This window comes from Globicephala melas, chromosome 1 (genome assembly GCF_963455315.2).
Source record: "Globicephala melas chromosome 1, mGloMel1.2, whole genome shotgun sequence".
NCBI classification, from domain to species: Eukaryota; Metazoa; Chordata; class Mammalia; order Artiodactyla; family Delphinidae; genus Globicephala; species Globicephala melas.
The window spans coordinates 140,100,675-140,122,652 of record NC_083314.1 but is presented as its reverse complement, the minus strand read 5'-3'; the positions used below and the strand labels follow the sequence as shown (position 1 = coordinate 140,122,652).

Sequence of the window (21,978 nt, the reverse complement as noted above, 5' to 3'; positions counted from 1 at the left end):
AAGGCAATACAGAGGACGCAACATTTGAGTTGGGTCTTAAAGGCTGAGTAGGAGTTTGAGAGGCAAAGACAAGCAATCATTTTATTATCCACAACATATGAGGCTTAGATTGTTAGGTCTTATAACTCTTAGCCAACTTTCAATGATTTGTTCGGTTAACTTTCTCTTTGTATGAGATTAAAGCAGATTTTCACCTGTTTCACATGATTTTTACCTAAATATGGTTAAGCCATCCATGACCTAAAACAGAGAACTTGGGCAGATAGATTTGAAATAGCCCAGAGAGGAAAGTATGGGAAATATTTCTGGAAAGGTATTGGGCTAGGGGAAAAGAAGTATTACTATCAACTGTACTTCTGTTTTATTCTGATACTCTCATTTAGACTTCACAAAACCCAGGAGAGGTAGTTTTACTATGTCTGTGTTTCAAATGAGGAAAATGAGCTTCAGGAAGTTTCTAGAATGTGTCCAAAGTCACACAGCTAGTAAATGACAGAGCTGGAAATTAAGCAGGCGTCTCCCTGACCTCCACACTGTGCCTCCTCCACGCCAAGGCCTTTCTGAGGATTAGATCCTCAGCTTACCACTATGAACTACACCCAATATTTCAAACCTATTTTTTAGCAGCAAAACCTTTTCTGAAATCATACTAACAAAAACAACAGCGACATTTATTTAACACTTCATATATGCTAAGTACTGTTACTTGTTTTAACTCATTGTTTAACTCTGTGAGGGCAGTAGTATTAGCTGCTTTTTACAAATGATTAAACTGAGGCACAGAGAGGTTAAATGATCTGCCCAAGGTCACACAGCTAGATGTGGCAGAGATAGGAAACGGGTCCAGACTGTCTGGTTCCTGTGCTTGGACTCTTGATAATCATGCATATTCTTCTTCAATTTACTCAACAAATATTTAGAGGTGCCTCCCATGTGGGAGCACTGTTATAGATGCTGAACGGAGTTGTCTGGCTGATCTGGTCTAAGGGAACCTGGGGGCCCAGGCCCAGTCCACTCAGTCTCCCATTGTTGCCCAAAGTGGCCCTTAAGGTACTTCAAGGAAATCTGGGGTTCCACAGAACACAGTTTGAGAAATGCTGCTCAGCCCACCAGCTACTCATGGTCCAGAGGATATTTTGTGCTATCTCTGCTCTTCCAATGCTCTCTCCCAGAAGCTGCTTGCCTTTTCAATTTAGGTATAATGTCCTGACCCAGAAAGAAACTCAGAGCGTATACGATGTCAGGTATTATGGGGGCCAGTGTGAGACCGTATACAATGGGGAATGGAGAGAGCTTCGGTACGACCCCACCTGTGAGCGTCTCTACTATGGAGATGATGAGAAGTACTTCCGGAAACCCTACAATTTCCTGAAGTACCACTTTGAGGTAAGTCTGAACAGGGGTGCTCACAGGCCACTGGGTGGGTGCAGGGAGGGGAAGCTGTTGGTGGAGATAGCTGCCTTGCTTTGGAAGACCTTATTTCCTGTGGGGTTTGCTGGTGGCTGAAGGTCCCACTGCACTTGCCCTCACGCATGCTTAGTGCTGAAGAGGCAACGGCAGGGCCAGTGAGCCGCATACTGTAAATGGGACCAGCCCCTGCTAGATCTCGGCTCCAGTCCTAAGTCAATAAAATAGATTCGGGGCCTGATTTTCTAGGCTGCTTGTCAGAAGACCTATTTCCAGGTTTTGACTCTATTAGAATAGATGTATATCAGACCTTGAGCAGCTCACTGCCCCTCCACGGGCCCAGGTTATTAAGATGTAAAGTGGGGGCAGGAGAGGAGGTGGCTGGGGGTTCTGAGAACTGTGCTCCTGCTTCATCGGGAGCTGGTCCTCACTGGTGACCTTCATCTCTTGACTTTCTGTCCATGATTTTGTTGGAAGAAAGGGTTCCGCTATTGCAAAGTGCTTGCAAACTGTTGATGATCCCTAAGAGTCTCTCTCTTTAAAATTCTGCAGTCTCCTGGTCACCCTGTAGCTCACAACAAGCTCCAGAGCCTGGCCATTCCTTTCTTCACCCCTCACCCTCTGGGTAAGCCGTCTACACAGCAAACCTCACTGGAGGCTTACCATGTGTCAGCTCTTCTATTTTCACACAAATTCTCCCACCGAACCCTCATCACAAGACGATGCGTCAGATATTATTATTGGCCCATTTTAGATATTAAAAACCCCAGAGACTTAGAGGGATAAAGCGCCAGGCTCAGTAGGTAAGCCCAGACAAGATTTAAATCCAGATCTATCTGAACTAAGCCTGGCTATACATCTTTTAGAAGGGAGGCTAGATTATGCAAATTCTATCTATGAGTCATCCACATTCTATCTATAGAGAGAGATGATAGGATGCCAGTACTCTGAACAGTTATCTAGTCACATCCTCCCTCCCCCAAGTTTCTCAAGAGAAAAATATTGACAGAGGATAAGGCCAGGCTTATTGAGTCTGTTTTTAAGAAACTGGCTCTCACTATTCACAAGAGCCAAGACATGGAAGCAACCTAAAGGTCCATCATAAAGAAGATGTGTTGAATATATACAAAGGAATGTTGCTCAGCCATAAAAAAGAATGAAATGTTGTCATTTGTAGCAACATGGATGGACCTGGAGATTATCGCACAAGTGAAGTAAGCCAGACAGAGAAAGACAAATACTATATGATATCACTTATATGTGGAACCTAAAAAAATAATACCAATCAACTTATTTACAAAACAGAAACAGACTCATAGACATAGAAAACAAACTTAGGGCTACCAAAGGGGAAAGGGGGTGGGAGGGATAAATCAGGAGTATGGGATTAACAGATACACACTACTATATATAAAATAAACAAGAATTTACTGTATAGCACAGGCAACTATATTCAATACTTTGTAATAACCTATAATAGAAAAGAATCTGAAGCTGTATACCTGAAACTAACACAATATTGTAAGTCAACTACAGTTTAAAAAAAAGAAATTGGCTCTCCCCACCCCACTTCCACCTCTGCCATCAGGCTCCATCTACGAGCTGGAAGGCATAGACGGTGTCATTTTTCTAAATTGGAGGACAGTCTAGGGCCTACGTGTCAGGCAAGAGAGACTAGGTTATGCTGTGGCAAAAAGGATTCTGAAATCTCAGTGCTTTAAAGCATCAATGCCCTACTTATTCTACTCATCCTTCCTAAGGTGGAAAAGAAACTCTCATCATCACAGACTCTCAGGACCCAAACTGATGGAGACTCCAACTCAACACATGCTCTCGTGATTACAGAGCAAACCCCTCATAGGCTCCTATCCCTCATTTCCTTGGCTCACGAGACCACGCCTCAGGTCAAGCTAGCAGAGAAATGCAATCCTGGAATGAAATAATCAAACACTTGTGGGTGGTCCCTAAGCATACCTCTGCTTAGAACTATCTCCACCTGCATGCCTTTGCCCCTTTCCTCCCAGGTCCACGCCTAGACATGGCTTTCTGTATCTCTCCACTGCAGAGCCAAGCAACCATCTGTTCAAGAAGGATAAGCCCGCTGGAAAGAAATGCATGCTCAGAACAATATAGCATTTTATCAGAATCGTGTGTGTGTGTGTGTGTGTGTGTGTGTGTGTGTGTGTGTTTAAATAAATATTTTAGCAGTACCACTAAATACTAAGCACTGCTGAATTTTCTGTATTTTCGTATCAATTTGGAATAGCCTTTTAAAAGAGTTATTTATAATAATCTGAAACTTCGGATATTTTACAAAGCAAAGATTTAAATATTAAGTATGAACTGGAATATAATGCTAGTGCACAAGGCTAACATCTATGTGATGCTTTTCAGGCCCTGGCAGATACTACAGTCTCCTCAGAGTCCTACGATGATGCAAATCACCTTTATTCTAAAGTGAAAAATGACAAGTTTGTGTCGGCTGGAGTGACCATTGGTGTGGGCCCTGTACGCAGCCCATTTACTGTGACTGCAGGTGTATCTGGGTCACGAGGCAGTTCGGTCTTGAATATGTTAAGCAAGTATAATCAGAAGGTATTAAAACACAATGCCCGTGTCACACAGTATTCCATAATCTATGCTGAACACGTATTACCTTAACTGCATTGAAAAGTACACTAGTAATTGAACCTTCATTTGCTTGTGTAATTGGACATGTCTGATCAGTAGTAATCATGTTTGTTTTTCTTCTTACGCTTTCCCACGCAGAATCATCACAAAGGGAATAAAATTGCACCATAAGACTAGTACTCTTATCACTTTGCCCATCCTTTTTCATGGTTACCTGGAGCACAGAGGGAAATACTTAGAAGGGTAATGTCTTAAAGAGAAACAGCCAAGCCCTCTAAACCAGACTTGGAAGAATTCTAAAGCAAGCCCGGCTTTTCCAAGTAGATGGGAGGGCTGGCCTGCTTAATGAATCTTTCATTTCTTCATCAAACATTTACCATTAACTGCCTATTATCCGGAGAGGTCAGACAGTGCACCCTTGAGGAAGTTAGGAAGTCTGTCTAAACTGAGATCTAAAGACTAGTTCCAGTTGTCCAGATGAAAGGGGGCAGAAGTTAACAGAAGGCTGCTCTAGGTCTGGGAAACAGCACGTGCAAAGGCCTGGAGACGAGAGACTGCCTCACACAAATGTGGGATTGAAAGGACTTCCGCTGGCTGAAGCGCAGGTGGGAAGGGAAAGGAGGGAGTGATGAGGATGGAGAGGTAATCAGGAGCTGGAGAAATATTCACTGAATTGATCAGAAATTTACCAAAAGCCTCAAGACACTGATACCAGAACTGGGGATTTAGTTAGGGCTCAAAACATTATTTTGGATGATGAAAATACAGTTATAAAAATTAACTTCCTCAACAAATATAAATGACAGGGCTTCCCTGGTGGCGCAGTGGTTGGGAGCCCGCCTGCCAATGCAGGGGTCACGGGTTCGAGCCCCGGTCCGGGAAGATCCCACATGCCGCAGGGCAACTAAGCCCGGGCGCCACAACTATTGAGCCTGTGCTCTAGAGCGTGTGAGCCACAACAACTGAGCCTGTGTGCCACAACTACTGAAGCCCGCATGCCTAGAGCCCGTGCTCCACAACAAGAGAACCCACCTCAATGAGAAGCTCCGCACCTCAAAGAAGAGTAATCCCTGCTCACTGTAACTAGAGAAAGCCCATGCACAGCAACAAAGACCCAATGCAACCAAAAACAAATAATAAATTTAAAAAATTTATATATGTAAATTACATTCTGGAGCTTTGCCATGAATAAGCTACTGAAGGGAAAGCACTGTTCTGAGATCTGACTGTCACAGATTCATGTGGACTTTTCTAAAAGCAGGTGGCTTCTTCCAACTTTCACTATCACTTTGGATCAAGGTTTACATTCCCTGCAAGTAAGGCTCGTACATGACCCCCTTCCTCTTAAACCAATCCAACCTCACCCTGTCCAGTGGATCCTGCTTTTCTTGATTACCAAACAGTACAAGACTACCACTAGAATGTAATCTCCATGAGGGCAGGGGCCTATCTCATTCAAGATCATGTCCTGTGCACCTAGCATAATGCATGTGACCGTAGGCACTGAAAGGTATTTGTTTAATAAATTAAGTGATATTGGCATTTCCTCATGTCATCAAAATATTCCTAAGCCTAATTTTTAATGGATACCTAACACTTGGGTAGCAGGTTGCATAATGCAGTGCTTTAATTAGAGCAGGGAGAAATGTGGAGGTGAGAATGGACTGGGGGCCGGACAGAGGAGAGGAGCACAGTGAAACACATTGTAGTCACCAACCCAGCGAAAGTTGATGAGAACTTGACCTGGACAGGGGCAGTGGGAACAGAGATGCAGACGCGGGAGAAGAAGCCAGGCTGGTGTCTAATATGTGTTTGCAAAATGTAATAATACTCTGTTATATGTATTTATGTTCATACAGTTACATGTGAATATATTTATATTTCCCACAGGTACTAAATACTGTCCTTTTGCATGATCTCATGTAGTAAAATGTATACTCTCTTTGTTCTCTTCCTTCATTCAATGGCGGTTGTTGTTACTGGCAGAAATATACCTTCATGAGAATTTTCACAAAGGTGCAGACTGCTCATTTCAAGATGAGGAGGGAGAATATCATGTTGGATGAAGTTATGCTGCAGTCATTACTGGAACTTCCAGAGCAGTACCATTACGGCATGTACGCCAAGTTCATCGATGACTACGGCACCCATTACATAACATCTGGAACGATGGGTGGCATTTATGAATATATCCTGGTGCTTAACAAAGAAAGAATGGAAACAGTTGGTAAGTAGAGCGGATGCTTGATGCACGCAGTGTTCGATGCGTACGCCAGACACGGTTTGCAATTTTCTAGGCACTGACTGTCAGCCACGCATGAACTCATTTAGCCTCCATGACAACTCTATAAGGTAGCATTAGTATTATTATTTACAGGGACTTGAGGTTCAAAAGGGTGAAATGACTTGCTAGTAAGCACTACAAACAGAATTTGAACTCAGACTTGTCTGGTTCTCCAGAACCACGTGTTTTCTATTGCACCATAGTTACCTCTTCAATAATAAAGGATCTCTGGGGTTTTGCTATTTAAAATGTTAAAACATTTTAAATATAGATTCTTGGTTAATGGAACTGCCATCCAATCAGTCAGTGATGACAGAAACTTGGAGTCATCCCAGATCCCTTCTTCCCTTTCACCCCTGTAGATCTCTAAGACCCTTCAGTTCTCTCTCCTGAGCAGCTCTTGTCAACATCCCTTCTTCTGCATCCCCTCCTACACTGGTAGGCTGGGTTCCCATCTTTCACTTACTACTGCATCATCTCCTAAATGGTCTCTAAGGGAAGATTCACCCCTTCCAATCCATTCTCAACAACTGCCACTAGAAGGATCCTCTGCTTCACAGATCTTATGACATCACCTCCTTGCTTAATATCCTGACTGGCTAAACTAAAGTCTAAACTCCTTAACACTGACATCAACAATCTTCATGGTCTCACTCCAAACTGCTAGAACAGTGGTTCTCAACACGTGGACTCCAACACACAGTATTAGTGTCACCTGGGAACGTGTTAGAAATGCAAATTCTCAGGCTCCCATCCCAAATCTGCTAAATCAGAAACTCTGGGAGTGGGCCCAGCAGTGTGTTTTGACAAGCCCTCCAGGTGATTCTGATGCTTAATACAGTTTGAGAACCACAGATCCAGACAACGACTGAGTAGAAGGGTGAGAGGTGTATCCATATTTCAAAGCCAAGTTCAACTTCCAAGTTTCAAGAAGTCTCCCTGACTCCACCAGCCCAGGCTGGCTGCTTCCTTCCTTCAACACATTCATATCCATTCCACACTGCTTAGTCTTTAAAAACAACTTTCCAAATGTTAATATTTCTCTCCTAATCTAGACAGCAAGATCCTTGAAAGCAAGCATCATGTCTGACAACTTTCCACCTCTTTAGCACTCAATGCAGGGTGAGCGGACAAAACAAGACATGGAGTTTGAAAGCGGGCATTAGCTGAGATTCCTGGCTAGGGTCATTCATTAACTCATCCATCTATTCATGTATCCATTCTTTTATAATTCAAATATCTATTGGGTATCTATTATGTGTTTGTGCTAGGGATACAAAGGTGAGCAAATCTAAATACGGTCCTTAACATCTTGTAGCACAATACAAACTGCAGATTGAAACCCAAGAGTAGGTCTTTTTTTTTTGAGTGGGAGAACTTTACGGGGTTTTTTTCTTGAATTTTATTTTATTTATTTATTTATTATATAGCAGGTTCTTATTAGTTATCTATTTCATACATATTGTGTATATATGTCAGTCCCAATCTCCCAATTCATCCCAGCACCACATCCACACCCCCTGCTTTCCCCCCTTGGTGTCCATACATTTGTCCTCTACATCTGTGTCTCTCCAATAGTAGGTCTTGATATCAATGTATGGAACACAAACATTTTGAACAACACAGAACAGAATAAAAAATATCATAGTGGGTTGTAGGTAGTGAAGATAAATTATTGCTTCAAGAAAATGTTGCCAGTTAAAGACATGTACACATGGACAGGGTCATGATACAAAATAAATAGTTCAGGAGAGATCAGTGTAAAAAGAGTTTGAAAAAGTTAATTCAAGTGGATCTTTTTAGAGTCACTCAAAAACATGAGGAAGGAAAAAGAGCTAACGTTTGCTGAGTACTTACTAAGTTCCAGGACTGTTGTATACATTCTCATTTACTTTTCTTGACAACATTTGGAGGTTAGTGTAATTCTAGTTTTAGCCCCAGAAATGCTGAGGCTCCTTAGGGAAGTTAATTACTTGGCCCAGGGCTGCAGGAAGCTGGCGTCAGAGCCCTGGACATGGGGTCTTTCCACCACATGGCTGTGGTAGACCCTTTCATTTAGGCTCCGTCTTTGGTGGTGGATTACTAATTAATTGCCTGGGGTATCTCGAGCCCCTCCTCTTTAAAATCTGTGAGGCAGAAATGGGCTTCCAATGTGGTTAATATTCAAAAGGAGCCCACTAACGAATTGTCCCAGGGATAATTACCTCAGCTCTGTTTATAGAAAACCATATGTCGATAATAGCACAATTTGCTATTTGGGAAGAGCTGATTTTCTATAAATCCGGAAGGTTAGTGTTGCTTTTCTATAAATATGGAAATGTGCTAATCATCACCTCATCTGCTGGAGACTGCTAATAAATCAGAATGTCATTTACATATTAACCTACAAAGAACAAAAACATCTACCTTCTTTCCCTTTGACAAATAATAGAATCATGCACACCCTTCTCTCTATGTTTGATGTTTGTCTAATTTTCTCTTTGTCGCTTTTTCATCCTCTCTCTCACTCCCTTTCCCCTCTCCCTCTCTCTCTCCTCTTTTTCAATGTCTTTTTTCTCTCTGTGTATCTTTGATCTAATGACTTTAACAATATTTATATTCTATCAAGTGCTTGTTTCTAAGAAATACCCCGTGTGGTATACATTCATGTCCTCAAAGAGCTGAGCTTGGAATGGAATGATTTAAGTGAACACATGGGCTGGTTTGCTCTGGGGGGATCTTTTATCCTTGGGTTTGCCTCAGATTCTCTATGGGTTCATCCCAGAGGACGCACAAGGCTGTTTTCTTCTAATGTGTTCTTTAGATAAAATGCTTCTCCCCCAAAGAGAGCATGAAACCATCCATCAAAAATCAGGGGATGTCTTGGATGTTGGGGAGGTGATGTTAGACTTCAGTGGGACCCTAGACTTTCCTCAAGGGCTGCTGCTAAGAGCTTTCTACCTTCTACAGGAAACAGTATGGATTGGGGCTTGAATTTCTGGATTTAGATTTTTTTTCTCCTTCATCCCTTCTTTGGATCTCCTATTATTTGTCTTTGTATAAAGATCTGACAAAGAGAATAGTGCATTCACCATCTGGCTGCTCTGGAGTCTGGCCCTATTACAGAGCTGATAATTTACCTAGGACAGGGCAAGTACTTCAGTGACACCATTCTATTCATGTACGTTTCCTGCCTTCTTTGGCACATGCTGTGCTGTCAGCCTCCAAAGCACTTTCCTGTCTTGCCAACCTGACAGATTCCAACTCATTCTTTTGAACTTGTATGGGCAGCCCCACCTCCCTGAAACCTGCCCTGATATTCCTCTGCACATTCTTCCATAGTTTTGTTCGTTCAGACATGCATTCATCAACCATGTTAACTGAGTTTGTATCATGTGCCAGGTGAACAAAATCGACATGGTTCCGGTTCTTGCAAAGCTCACAGTCTAGGGGAGGAAACTAAATAAACAGCCAGAACCCCAGATGTCATCCTTGGTTCCTCCTTTACTTCTTGCCCCTCATCAGTGAGACCTGTCATCTTTACTTCTAAAGCATACGTGGCATCTGTCCACATCTCTATTACCATCTAACTGGTCCAAACAACTATGACCTCTCATCTGGCCACTGCTAGAATATGATGGCTTTTTTTCTTTTCTTTCTCTTTTTTTCTCTTTCCTTTCTTTCTTTCTCTGTGTTCTTTTCTTGTTGTTGTCATCGTTGCTGTCCCGCTCACACTCTAACACAGCAAGCTTATTTTAGCCTACAGCCTTGGTACTAGCTATTCTCTCTGTCTGGGCTATCCTTCTCTCTGATGTTTGCATAGCTGTATTCTAATCATTCAGATCTCAACTTAAATGCCCCCTCTTCAGAAAGGCCTTTTCTGACCATGTGGCAAGTCCCTCTTTGTTATAGCACCCTATTTTAATTCTCAGAACATCACTATATATTCTGTAATTACCACGCTCACATGCCTTTTTGTTTATTGTCAACCTCCTCCTTCTAGTATGCATGTTCCATGAAAGCAGGGGTCTCATATGTTTTGTTCACTGTTATGTATTCATCTCCTAGAACAGTGCCTGGCCTTAATAACTTCTGTTGAGTCAGCTAATGAATAGATACATATAAAATTGCAAACTGTGATAAGAGCTGGCTAGAAAATGAACAGGTCGTAGAAATAGAGAATAACTGTGAGAGGAGAAGGAGAAGACAATCACTTAGTTTAGGATTATCTGGGAAAGTGTCTGGGATTAACTGGGATAAGGTCCAAAAGATTCAGAAGGAGACTCCAAAGACAAGAAAGAGGGAGGATGTCCTGGGCAGAGTGGACAGCCTGCCATGTTTGAGAACTGAAATAAGCAACGTGTGGCTAAAGCCCGCAGGTGAGGGGAGGATGGAGGGAGCTGAGGTTGGAAGAAGCTGCAGAGCGTCTTGCTGGTCATGGTAAGAAGTATGGACCATGTCTGCAGTGAAACGGGAAACCACTGCAGGGTTATCAGCAGGGCACTGCCAGGGTCTAATCTCTGTGTCAGCAGGTCGTTCCAATACTATACAGAGTACAGATTACATGCGTTGAGAGTGGACTCAGGGAGCACAGTTAGAAGACTCTTGTTGACATCCAGGTAGGGAATAAAGAATGGAGATGAAAGAATATGATTGATTAGGGACATATTTTGAAAGCAGAGTTTAGATAATTTGCAGATGGCCTGGGTGTGAATTGTGAGGTGTACTCCTTCTACATTACATTACATTATATTTACATTACATTATATTACATTACATTACATTATATTTACATTACATTATATTACATTACATTACATTATTTTCGTTCTACATTATATTTCTAACACACACACACACACACACACACATTAGGGCAAGAAGAACATGATGAGTTTGCCTGGGAGGGCCAGCTTCCTGGGAGAGATGTCTCTCAACATGCAACATGAAGTAGAGTTTCTTAGCAGTTAAGGAATCTAAGTAAATCTGATAAGATACCTCCATCAGGGATGCTGTAATAGAAACCATGCATGGAATAGAAAGTAAACTAATAGCCCTCAAGGCTCTAAAAGTTCATGATTCTATAGTTTGGGGCCATATTGAAAGGGCTCTGCAAAGACCTTAACAAAACATGACTTCTATTGATGCTCTGCTGGTGAGAAGCCAGTAGCATTTCATGGCCCCATATAAAAGCCATTAGGCAACGCGGTAGTAAAAAGAGTTCTTTTTACAAAGATGTCTTTGCTTTTCATGTAGGTCCTGCCATTTAAAAGCTAAAACTTTGAATCTCTGAGTCTCAGTTTTCCCATAACTAATGTGTGGATAATAAACTACTGCAAAAGGCTCTTATGAGAATTGACTCTAAAAAGCACGTGATAAATAAAACACGGTCTAAACGGTAGTTACTATTATGGTTTACAGTTTTAGGTGGGATTGTAAGTAGCAAATATCATTTGATCAAGGACTGTGGAATGAAAAAATATGCCGGCAGATGGTAGCAAGGAATCCAGATTTTGGAGTCAGACACATCTGGGTGGGGATCTTGGTTCTACTAGTTAACAGTTGTATGACCTTGATCAGGGTACTTGATTTCTCTGAACCTTAGTTTTTTCAAGACCCAAATAGGAATGATAACAAGGATTTGTTTGAGAATAATTCCAAGTACATCTTGCATGATAAGTGTTTAAGCAGATAGCTTTCCCTTTAATGCAGGATATTAGGATAGCTTAGTGTTTGAAAATATGGGTTCTGTCACTTATTAGCTGTGTGATTACCAGCAGATTATTTAATCATTTTAAGTCTCAATTTTCTCACCTGTTAAGCTGGAGGTATTAATGGCATTTAACTGATAGAGTAATTGTGAGGAATAAGTGAACTTATCTACAGAAAATATTTAGTGTAATGCTCAGGCTCTAATGAGCACTCGATAAGCATCAATTGCTGAACAAGGTTCTAATTTAGATTACTTGGGCTCAAATCTCATCTCCATCACTTATCAACCATGTGACCCTCAGGCAAATTAACCTCTTCATGCCTCAGTTTCCTGTTTCCCTAAATGAGACAATGACAGTAATACTTCATAGGATTGTTATGAATATGAAATGAAACAGTCTGTGTGATCAGGTGGCCCAGGGCCTGGCATAGAGTAAGAGTTTAAAAATGGTACCTATTATTGCTGCACTATGTTGATGTTACTATTACCATATTTATTATTCCCTGCTTTCCAGTTATTAACTCTATAATGTTAACTGTCCTCTCATGTGTAAAGTGGGGACAATAAGACAACATATCTCATAGGGCTCTGCAATTGGTCAGCTCTGAAACACTGTTCAAATGGAAGGGAAATCATTATCATCATGTCCAGCCTGCAGTGGGCAATATTTCCGCTGTAGACTTGGAGACTCATCAATCATGCCTCCTCCCCCACCTGCCCATTTTTTAAATCAAAGTCATTCATTTCTTTCTCTAGAGCTTCATCCCGTTTTGGAGGGACTGCTCCTCCCATTGATCAAGGTCAATTTGAATTCTCATCACTATCTTTCAAGGTGGTAACAACTCTGCCTAAATCAGTGCCTGCATTCCATTATGCCTCCCCTTGATGGCTGCCAGATAACAGTGACGCTGGAAAAGATCCTTCTAGTGAGAGTACAGTACGTTCAGCCAGTTACTGGTCATTGCCCTCTAGCTGGGGTCCTTGGCCAACTGGTCTACCACCTAACACACTGGGTAGAAAAAGTCACAGCGACATGACTAAAATCTCACTAAAGTTGATATCAATTATACTTCTACATTCTCTTCCTCCATCTTCCTTTTCTCTATTTATTCATTCCTTCAGTTTTTCATTCAACATTTATTAAGCCCACATAACATGGTAAGCACTGTCTAGTTACCAACATGGGTCCTCTTATCTCATATAGAAGGTAATGGGGTTTCTCTGTTCTAATCATCTGATTATAGTCAGGATGACTTATTAAAGGACAACCAAATTGATTACTACCTAAAATGGATTAACAAATTATCTTTTTATTCACTGTACTTAGAATTAACTGGTTCTAATAAAATATATTTACATATAAAAACTCCTAAGGTTGGTAAAATGTAATCATTCACATCTGGTATTGAAGATGATCTTCATAATAGCTTCTGAGGAATTATATTATTATTTTTCCCAATTTTATAGAGAGAAAGCTGAGGTCCAAAGCCCCAAAGTAAATGGCTCAACATGATTCAGTTAGTTTTTAACTAAGGTCTTCTGATGTAGAGCTTGTGTATGGTCCCACACCATTTCCCCACACTTCTGTCATTCATTCTGATACTATATTCCAGGGGCTTAGACTCTAGCAGCACTGGTAAGATGGCCAACAGTTAATGAACATTTCATTATGTGGCAGACACTGAGTTAGGCACTTTAAATGCACTATCTCATTTAATCCTCAGGAAAGACTGGGGAAGAGGATACTATAATCCCCAATTTACAAATGAAGAACTGAAACTCAGCAATGTTAAATAACTTGTGCAAGGTCGAGGTCATCTTGTTATTATGGGTGGAGCCAGACGTCCACGTGAGAACCTGTGATGTAAACCAACACGCTGTAATGCCTCAGAGATGTTTTACCTAGGATTTTTCAAACTGCCGGCCACAGCCCATTAGCAGATTGTAAGAGAAATTTAGTGGGTCATGACCAGCATTCAACAAAATGAAATAGAATACACTAAGAGGGAAATCCTCAGAGAGCATCACACAAAGCATGGTTAAGTATTGCAACTTATTTCAGCTGGATGTCAGTGGGCTGGGTCATGATCTAAAATGTACTGCTTACTTTTGGGGGTAGTCAAAAACGCATTAGACACACTGTCTGAACCCAGTGTGCTCCACGGACTGTGGACATGTATCTAATCACTTTAAATAAAGGGAAAATCATCAATAGCCATAATGAAGGCATTAGGAAGTATATTAGCTGGGGTTCTCCATACACTTTACATATATATGTAAAGAGATTTATTATTAAAAAAAATTAGCTCACATAACTGTGGAGGCTGACAAGTCCCAAGATCTGCATTTGGCAAGCTGTGGACCCAGGGGAGTTGATGGTTTAGCTCCAGTCTGATTTCGAAGGCCTGAGAATCAGGGGAGCTGAGGGTGTAGTCCCAGTCTGAAGGTTGGCAGGCTTGAGACCCAGAAAGAGCTGACGTTTTAGTGTGAGTCCGAAGGCAAGAAAAAAGCCAATTTTCCAGCTCAAGGCAGTCAGGCAGGAAGAATCCTCTCTTACGCGGGGGACGGTAAGATTTCTGTCTATTCAGAACTTCTGCTGGTTGAATGAGGTCCACCCACTTTAGGGAGGGCAATCTGCTTTGCTCAGGTTACCGATTTAAATGTTAATCTCATCCAAAAACACCCTCACAGGAACACCCAGAATAATGTTGACCAAGTATCTGGACACCCTGGCCCAGTCAAACTGACACATAAAATTAACCATCACAGGAAGGTGGTCAAGGGGGAAAGGTAGAGGCAGATGTGAGTAATAACTGCCAAGGTAGGTGTGTGAAGTCTCATGTAATGAACCAGCTTATCTAAATGAAGATGAAAAAAACAAGCATTCACTGAGTTCTAACTCTGTGGCAGGCGGCATACTGAGTTCTTACATGCATCTCATTCCATTTAAGCTTCCTGGCAATGCTTTGAGCTGTGTTTTATGGCTGTACCCATTTTACAAATGATGAAAACCAGGCACTGAAAGATAAATGACACATCCAAGGTGACACCACTGGTTAGAAGCAGAGTAAGGTTTGAAATGAGGATTTCTAATTCCAACTTCAGTGCTTCTTGTGGTACCCCTGGATATTTATTTCACTTATTTTCTTTTTTAAAAAACTATTAAACTGCTTGTGATAGCTTTGAAAGTGGATAAATCAGGTTTTAAAAATACCTAACGGAGTATTATAGTCAATATTCACTCCTAAGGGCAATATTGGGTCAGCTTGACCCTTGACTGGGAATTGTCACAGAGAACTGTTAAAGGTTAAACTGACCAGCTTGTGACGGTCTGTTCCGAAGCTTAGGTACATTCACAGAGCCAAGAACAAGCATGGTGTGCTGGCACCCAAGGCACTCAATAAAGCGAAACTTAAAGACCTATAGGCCAGAAAATGTATCTAAGCCACCAATGGCAGGTGGTTTCAATAGCAAATGCTACCGGGACCACTGAGTTGAGGACCGTGACACCAGATATGGGCTCAGGCGGAAAGAACTGATCAATTAGTGATGTCTAGCCGAGGCAGAGGCTGACCCATGGTAGAGCCTCAGTATCTTTCCGGCTGGGGTAATTCAGAATCCAAGCCCATCAACCCTGCGCATCCTCTGGAGATTTCCTTACACTCTGGAGAGTCGTGGATTCCTAATGGGTCTGAGCAGGGATTAAGGGCCCCTGAGCTATGTGTTTTCTATTCCTTTAGTAGAATGAGACAAAGGCAGCCCAGATGATTAAGCTGTGTATGGACAGTAACTGGGATGAGATGGGTGTATAAATTAAGTCCCTCAAATTTTTCATACATTCCATCACATTTATATATTATTGATGTTGTTTGCTGACAATTCCCTTTCAGGAAGGTTCTAAGCAGAGCATTTTCCCTTCTTACCCAAAGTAGCAGGCAGGAAACAATCTCCGAGGAAAACCCTTCTCATAATCTAATCTCCACCCGTCCATCCATCCATCCACTCACCTAGTAAATACTCAGAGAGAACCTATGATTTCCAGGGACACAGGAGTGAAACACACAGATTCCCATCCTGGAGAAATGTGCAGTCAGTTGGGGGCTAAGAATAATACAATGCGATAAATGCTTGACTAGAAATAAATACAGTAGAAGCACAAAGGAGGGAGCAACCCACCCTTTCTTCCCCTCCCATTTTCTAGACTCCAGAGACATTCACACCTGATCTTCTGACGTTAGTAGGAATGGGAGCTTGCCTGGTGGAGAACGCAGCTGGAGCTTTCTAAGAGGAGAGAGTTGCATGGGAGTGGCTGAAGCAGCAAGTGGTGAGGGTCAGTAGTAGGAGATGAGTGATTCACCCAAAGGCCAGACTCTTTGTAGAGGGCTTGCCCCTGAGGCCGGTGCATACGTGAGAACAATCCAGTGGCTGGGTTATGGCAGGACGAGTGCTGATATCAGTAACCTGGAAACGGAGTCAGTGTTGGCCTCCAGGGAGCCACAGAGAGGATGACAAGCTGCAGAACGGCAAGCTGCTCGAGCCACGCAAAGGTGAACATTGAGACAGGAGGGTCCCTGCCACCGGACCAGATGCGCAGCCTTCAAGGGAGCGTGCACTGGCCCTGCTCTACCCTCCAGCCCACTGCTCACTGCGGGGCTAGGCTGTACTGAGCTAAATGCTGGTCCCTTGACTTAATCATACTCACTTTCTTCTTGCTGCTGTTCCTTCTACCTAGAACACTGCTCCCCTCTCCTCCCCACCCTCTCTTCTTCACCTGCCTAATGCTTATTCATCTTTGGTCTCTGCTTAAACAGGGTTTTCCAGACAGTCTTTCTGTCTCCCCAGTTCCAGGTTGGGAACCTGTCTTAGGTATTGGGTCGGCCAAAAATTTCATTTGGGTTTTTCCATAACATCTTACGGAAAAACTCGAACGTACCTTTTGGTTGACCCAATACTTCCGTGTACCCAGGACACAGCTCTCTGTATATCACACTATTACAACTGCCTGTTTCCATAGTGCATCTTGTGAATGATGTGTTTCTGGAGTTTTGTCCACAGGCTGAGGCTGACTCACAGTAGAGGCTCAGTGTCTTCCTGGCAGGGCTGGTTCAGAATCTAAACCCATAGGTGCTGGGCGTCCTCTGGAGCTTCTCTTACACTCTGAAGAATCAAGGGTGGATTTCTAAACAGTCTCAGCTGGACTGAACAGTGAGGATGGTGAGGTGGGCAGGAACCTGATTGTGAAGAGTCTTATACTCATGGCTAAGTAGTCTGGGCTGGCCCAAAAGGTCTTTTGCTGTGTCTGCTAACCAACCAATCATCCTGAACAGACAGGCACTAGATTCTAACAAGCTCCAGGCTTTACCCCAGTTACCATGACAACCAGGCTTCACGGCGATGGATGGTATTGAATGACTGACAGACTCCTGGTGTCTTGGCTCTGTCCCCACCCCCCTTAAGTCACTTGCATACACATGGAACTGAGACTCTCAGCACCCTCCTCCTGAATTTGTCCTGATTTTGACTTTCCACCTCTATCACTGAAAACAGCCTCAGCCTGAAAGGAGAAAAAGGTGTGATAATGTCAAAATTACTCCCAGGACCACCCTTAGCTCCCTCTCCCCAACTGATATAATGTGGCAAGAAGAAAATGGGCTTTGGACACAGACCTTGGTTCAATCCCATTCTACTATTTACTTATTGTATCGTTTTGGGCAAGTGACTGAAACTACCTAAGCCTTGATTTGCTCATCTCTAAAATGGGAATAATTGTACTTGCTGTGGAACGATGTGTGAATATTAAATAACGCCTGGAAAATCTTTGCCCAGCACATGATGTGGACATTGTTCCCTCCATCTTCTTCATTCACTCCCTCTCAGTTAATAGAACAGTTTATCCTGCAGAGAAGTTGATTAAGAAAATTGGTGTTCACAGACTCCTCAGCCTCCCGTTTTCTCCAATTTTTCCAGTTCAGAATCAGGAAACAACAGCCCAGTCTAGGGATGCTGTGGCCTTTCTGGCAGCAGTAATGATAGTAATACTTGACCATTATTGCTAGTTTCAAGCCAGGGAGTATCCTAAGCACTGTACATGGCATGGATTAACTCATTTAACCCTCAGAGCAACCCTATGAGGTAGACAGTGTTAAAATCCCCATGTCATAGATGAGATAACTGTGATACAGGGAGGTTCAGACAGTAAGTGAGCATGGAAATTTCCACCTCAGGCAGTTTCCATTTCACAGCCCGGCCCTCAGCTATACTGCTGCCTCCCATCATGACCAAAATCATCTAGCGGGTCAGAGTCCCTGAAGGTAGCCCTTTATCAGGTGGAGGGAGACCTGAGACCGCAGCCCCAGCATTGCCCATTGGGAGCATGGATTCCTTTTTCTGAGCTGCTTTGTGGAATGAGGGGTTTGGGGAGGCCACTGCTACTCATGGCCCATGATGAACAGTTTCCTGCAGAGTAAGACTGGCTTGATGAGATGGCGCGGGCCCCGAGTTTGGATACGGCGCACCTGGCATCAAACCCCGATTCCTGGCTTGTTAGTCATGGAACTTTGGGCAAGTTACCTAACAATCATAGCAACAACTAATAAGATTTGTTGAACACTTAATTGTACCAGACACCAGTTTTAGAGATTCATGTATAGAAACCATTTTCATCTCCATTTTCAAATGGGGAACATGAGGCACAAAGAGGTTCGGTCACTCATCCAAAGCCACACTCCCAGTGAAGGGTAGAACTCTGGCTCCAGAGTTCACACACTTAACCACCACAGCTCCTGCCTTCTCCAACCCCAGATTGCCTGCAAAAGGAGTAAATCCTCCCAGCCCCATTGTGAGCTTCCAATGAGATAATGCAGATGAAAGAGCTTTATAAAATATCAACTCTTAATCAAGCATGAGATATTACAAGGATATGATTTATACTGTCACCCAAAAGAAGACCTGTGACTCTCAAAACATTTTAGAGCTACTGTCTAGATGGGTTGGAATCAGCCCATCCCTGAGCACTTCTGGGGGCTTGTTACATGCCGAGCCTTGCAAACCCAAGAGATGACTTCATAAGTTTGCAGGATAATTGGAAGAACAGACCAAGAAATTGACAATTACTATAGTGTGCTAAATACTGTGCTATAGGGAAGCATGCGGATACCATGAAGGACACACAGGGATACTGTGGGGACACAGATATAGGGCCCTTGTGAGTGAGGGAATGTTTTCTAGAGCTGAGTGGGAGAAACTCAGTGAAGGAGGTAAGGGAACTTTCTAGTCAGAGGGAACAGCACATGCAAAGGCACAGAGGTACCTGTACTATTATTCTCAGGTGGTTGGGAAAAAACATGCATTTTTTTAACATTTTTATTGGAGTATAATTGCTTTACAATGTTGAGTTAGTTTCTGCTGTATAACAAAGTGAATCAGCTATATGTATACGTATATCCCCATATCCCCTCCCTCTTGAATCTCCCTCCCACCCTCCCTATCCCACCCTTCTAGGTGGAGAAGCATGTGTTTTAATGGATACACAGAAGCACCTGGGGGCAGGGAAGTTAGCCAACGCTTCCCAGCTCATCCAGTCACAGATTAAACAATCATCTTTTCCAATGTTATGGCATGAAATAGGCTATATGATTCTTCCTCTCCCTTGAGGGCAACCAACATAGCAAAGCAACATAGCACACAGATCACAGCAGCAACCTAAATGGCATCTGTTTGCTGCACAGAGATAAATAATGCATCACACCTGCTCTTTTCCACCTGATGCTTGTCATCTGAGGAACGACAGAGACTTGCTGATTCTGGCACCTCAGAAATAAGGCTGCCTGGCTCTGCCTTAGAGCCACATGGATGCAGTATCTCCACGGAGGTGTGAAGACAGCTCTCACACCTGCACCACAGCCCAGACCAGGTGTGAAACAAGCAGTAGACATGGTGGCCAGAGACGTGTCCCCCGGGCTCCTGGCCTGCCAGGCGGGCACAACAGCTCCTCTGGGGACCACACTAGAGTGGGAAGGACCCCAAGGGTCTCCCAGTACTTCCCTGGCTGATTTGCACCTCCTTCCTTTCCACTCTGGAGTTCAGACCATGTTGGCCTTTCTGAGCAGACTCTTGCTGCTGGGGGCACAAGGCCTTCACGCGGCCTCCCTTTGCTCTCAATGTTCTCCACTTTGTCTGGCTAATCCCTACTCATCCTTTCACACTTGCCTCTGGTATCCTTCCTCTGACCCCCTAAGGAAGATTGCCCCGAGCTTGCTGCCTTCTTTCAAAGTCCTCAACACACAGTACAACAACTATCAGCTTACCTGTCCATGTCTCCACACTTGGCTGTAAGCTCACTGACAGCAAACACTCCCTTTAGCCCTCTTCACTTCCCAGATACCTGGAACACAATAAGAAATCATTAAGGACGTAACCAAGTGATCTCAAATGCTCCTCAAGTGTTCCGGTGTGTTTCTTAAAGTTTCAGAATCTTTGCTTTAGAGGAGCTCTTAAAAGACATCTCGTGAATTCTGCAAATGCTTCTACTCACAGGCAAACAGCTAACTTCTGCTTGGGACCCTCCAGATACGGGGAGCTCACTGCCTCCTGAAACAACTCCTATCTCCTTGGCCTCTGAGTGTTGCGGTGATTTACCTTAAGCTGAGCCTCAATCTATCTCCCTGTAGTATCTGCCCTTTTGATCCTAGTTCTTGCCCTTGTGACCACACAAACAAGCCTAATTCCTCTTCCTCAAGACAACCCTCTGGAGGGCTGAATCTAATCCTACTGACCTCTCTTAAAGAGAAACCTCTCCTTTCTTGTTCAGGTAAACATCCTGCATCCCCTCAAACATTCCCCAAAGGACTTGGCTTTACATTTGTTCACCCTCATGCTCATTCTCATTCAATCATTCCCCATTTTCTTCTTTTATTAAATCTTATTGTGGTAAAAACACTTAACATGAGATCTAATCTTGTGACAAATGTTTAAGGGTACAATACCGAATCCTTCACTATAGGGACAATGTTCTGGCAGATCTCCAGAACTTACTCATCTTGCATAGTGGAGATTTTATGCCCGTTGATTAGCAATTCCTCGTCCTCCCCCAACCCCCGGCAACCACAATTCTATGCTCTGCTTCCATGAGTTCGGCTACTTCACATACTTCATATAAGTGGAATCATGCAGTATTTGACCTTCTGTGACTGGCTTCTTTCACTTAGCATGATGTCCGCCAGGTTCATCCATGTTGTTGCAAGTGGCATGATTTCCTTCTTCTCAGAGGCTGGATGATGTCCAGTGAATGTTCTGTTTTCTTATTTCCTTTTAAAAGTGTGGCTCCCAGAACTCGGCACCAGGTTCTGGGTTTCTCTAACCTGCGCAGAGGGAATGAGATTATCCCCGCCTTTACTTTATTGATCATAATTTTCACCTGGCTTCATTGCCCTCCGGAGCTGAAAGTGATCTAAAACCCTTGGGCCTTTTCTCTTGTTCTCCTGCTAAGCTGGCTCTCTTCCTTACTGTGCTCATGGACTTGGTATTTTATCCCCAGGACAGGATGTTACAACTTTTCCAACTGGGTCCCATTTTGCTATGCTTGGTCTGTCTGTCCATCAGCCCTTTGAGGGCTTTTTGGACCCTGATTCTTTTTCTTCCTCTGGGTAGATACAGTGAGCGTGGCTGCTCAGTCCATATCCAAGGCATTGACAAAGGCACCGACTAGGTTAGTATGGAGGCCGGCTTTGTGACAGGCCACCAGAGGTTCTCTGTAGGACCGTGGTACTCAGTATCTCATCCCAGATGCACTGCACAGGCTTCATCTGGGATAGTTATTTAAAATACAGATTGCTGATTACTCAGAAATACAGAATCAGAATTGACAGAGGTGGGGCTCAGGAACCTGTGTTTTTAATAAGCCCTCCAGATGATCTCAATATGTAGCCAGGTTCGGCAAACATCAACTCCTGTTTACTGAGCACGA

At 43.1% G+C, this 21,978-nt stretch overlaps 1 protein-coding gene across 1 annotated transcript in view; it reads left to right on the top strand.

Annotated features, from left to right (window-relative positions):
• The window catches only part of C8A (complement C8 alpha chain), a 65,016-nt gene that overhangs the window by 29,774 nt on the left and 13,264 nt on the right, over positions 1 to 21,978 (top strand). Inside the window, exons 5-7 of the mRNA XM_030870417.2 lie at positions 1,197 to 1,386; positions 3,802 to 4,002; positions 6,025 to 6,265. Coding sequence (XP_030726277.1) covers positions 1,197 to 1,386; positions 3,802 to 4,002; positions 6,025 to 6,265 — 632 coding nt within the window. The remainder of the gene's footprint in view (positions 1 to 1,196; positions 1,387 to 3,801; positions 4,003 to 6,024; positions 6,266 to 21,978) is intronic.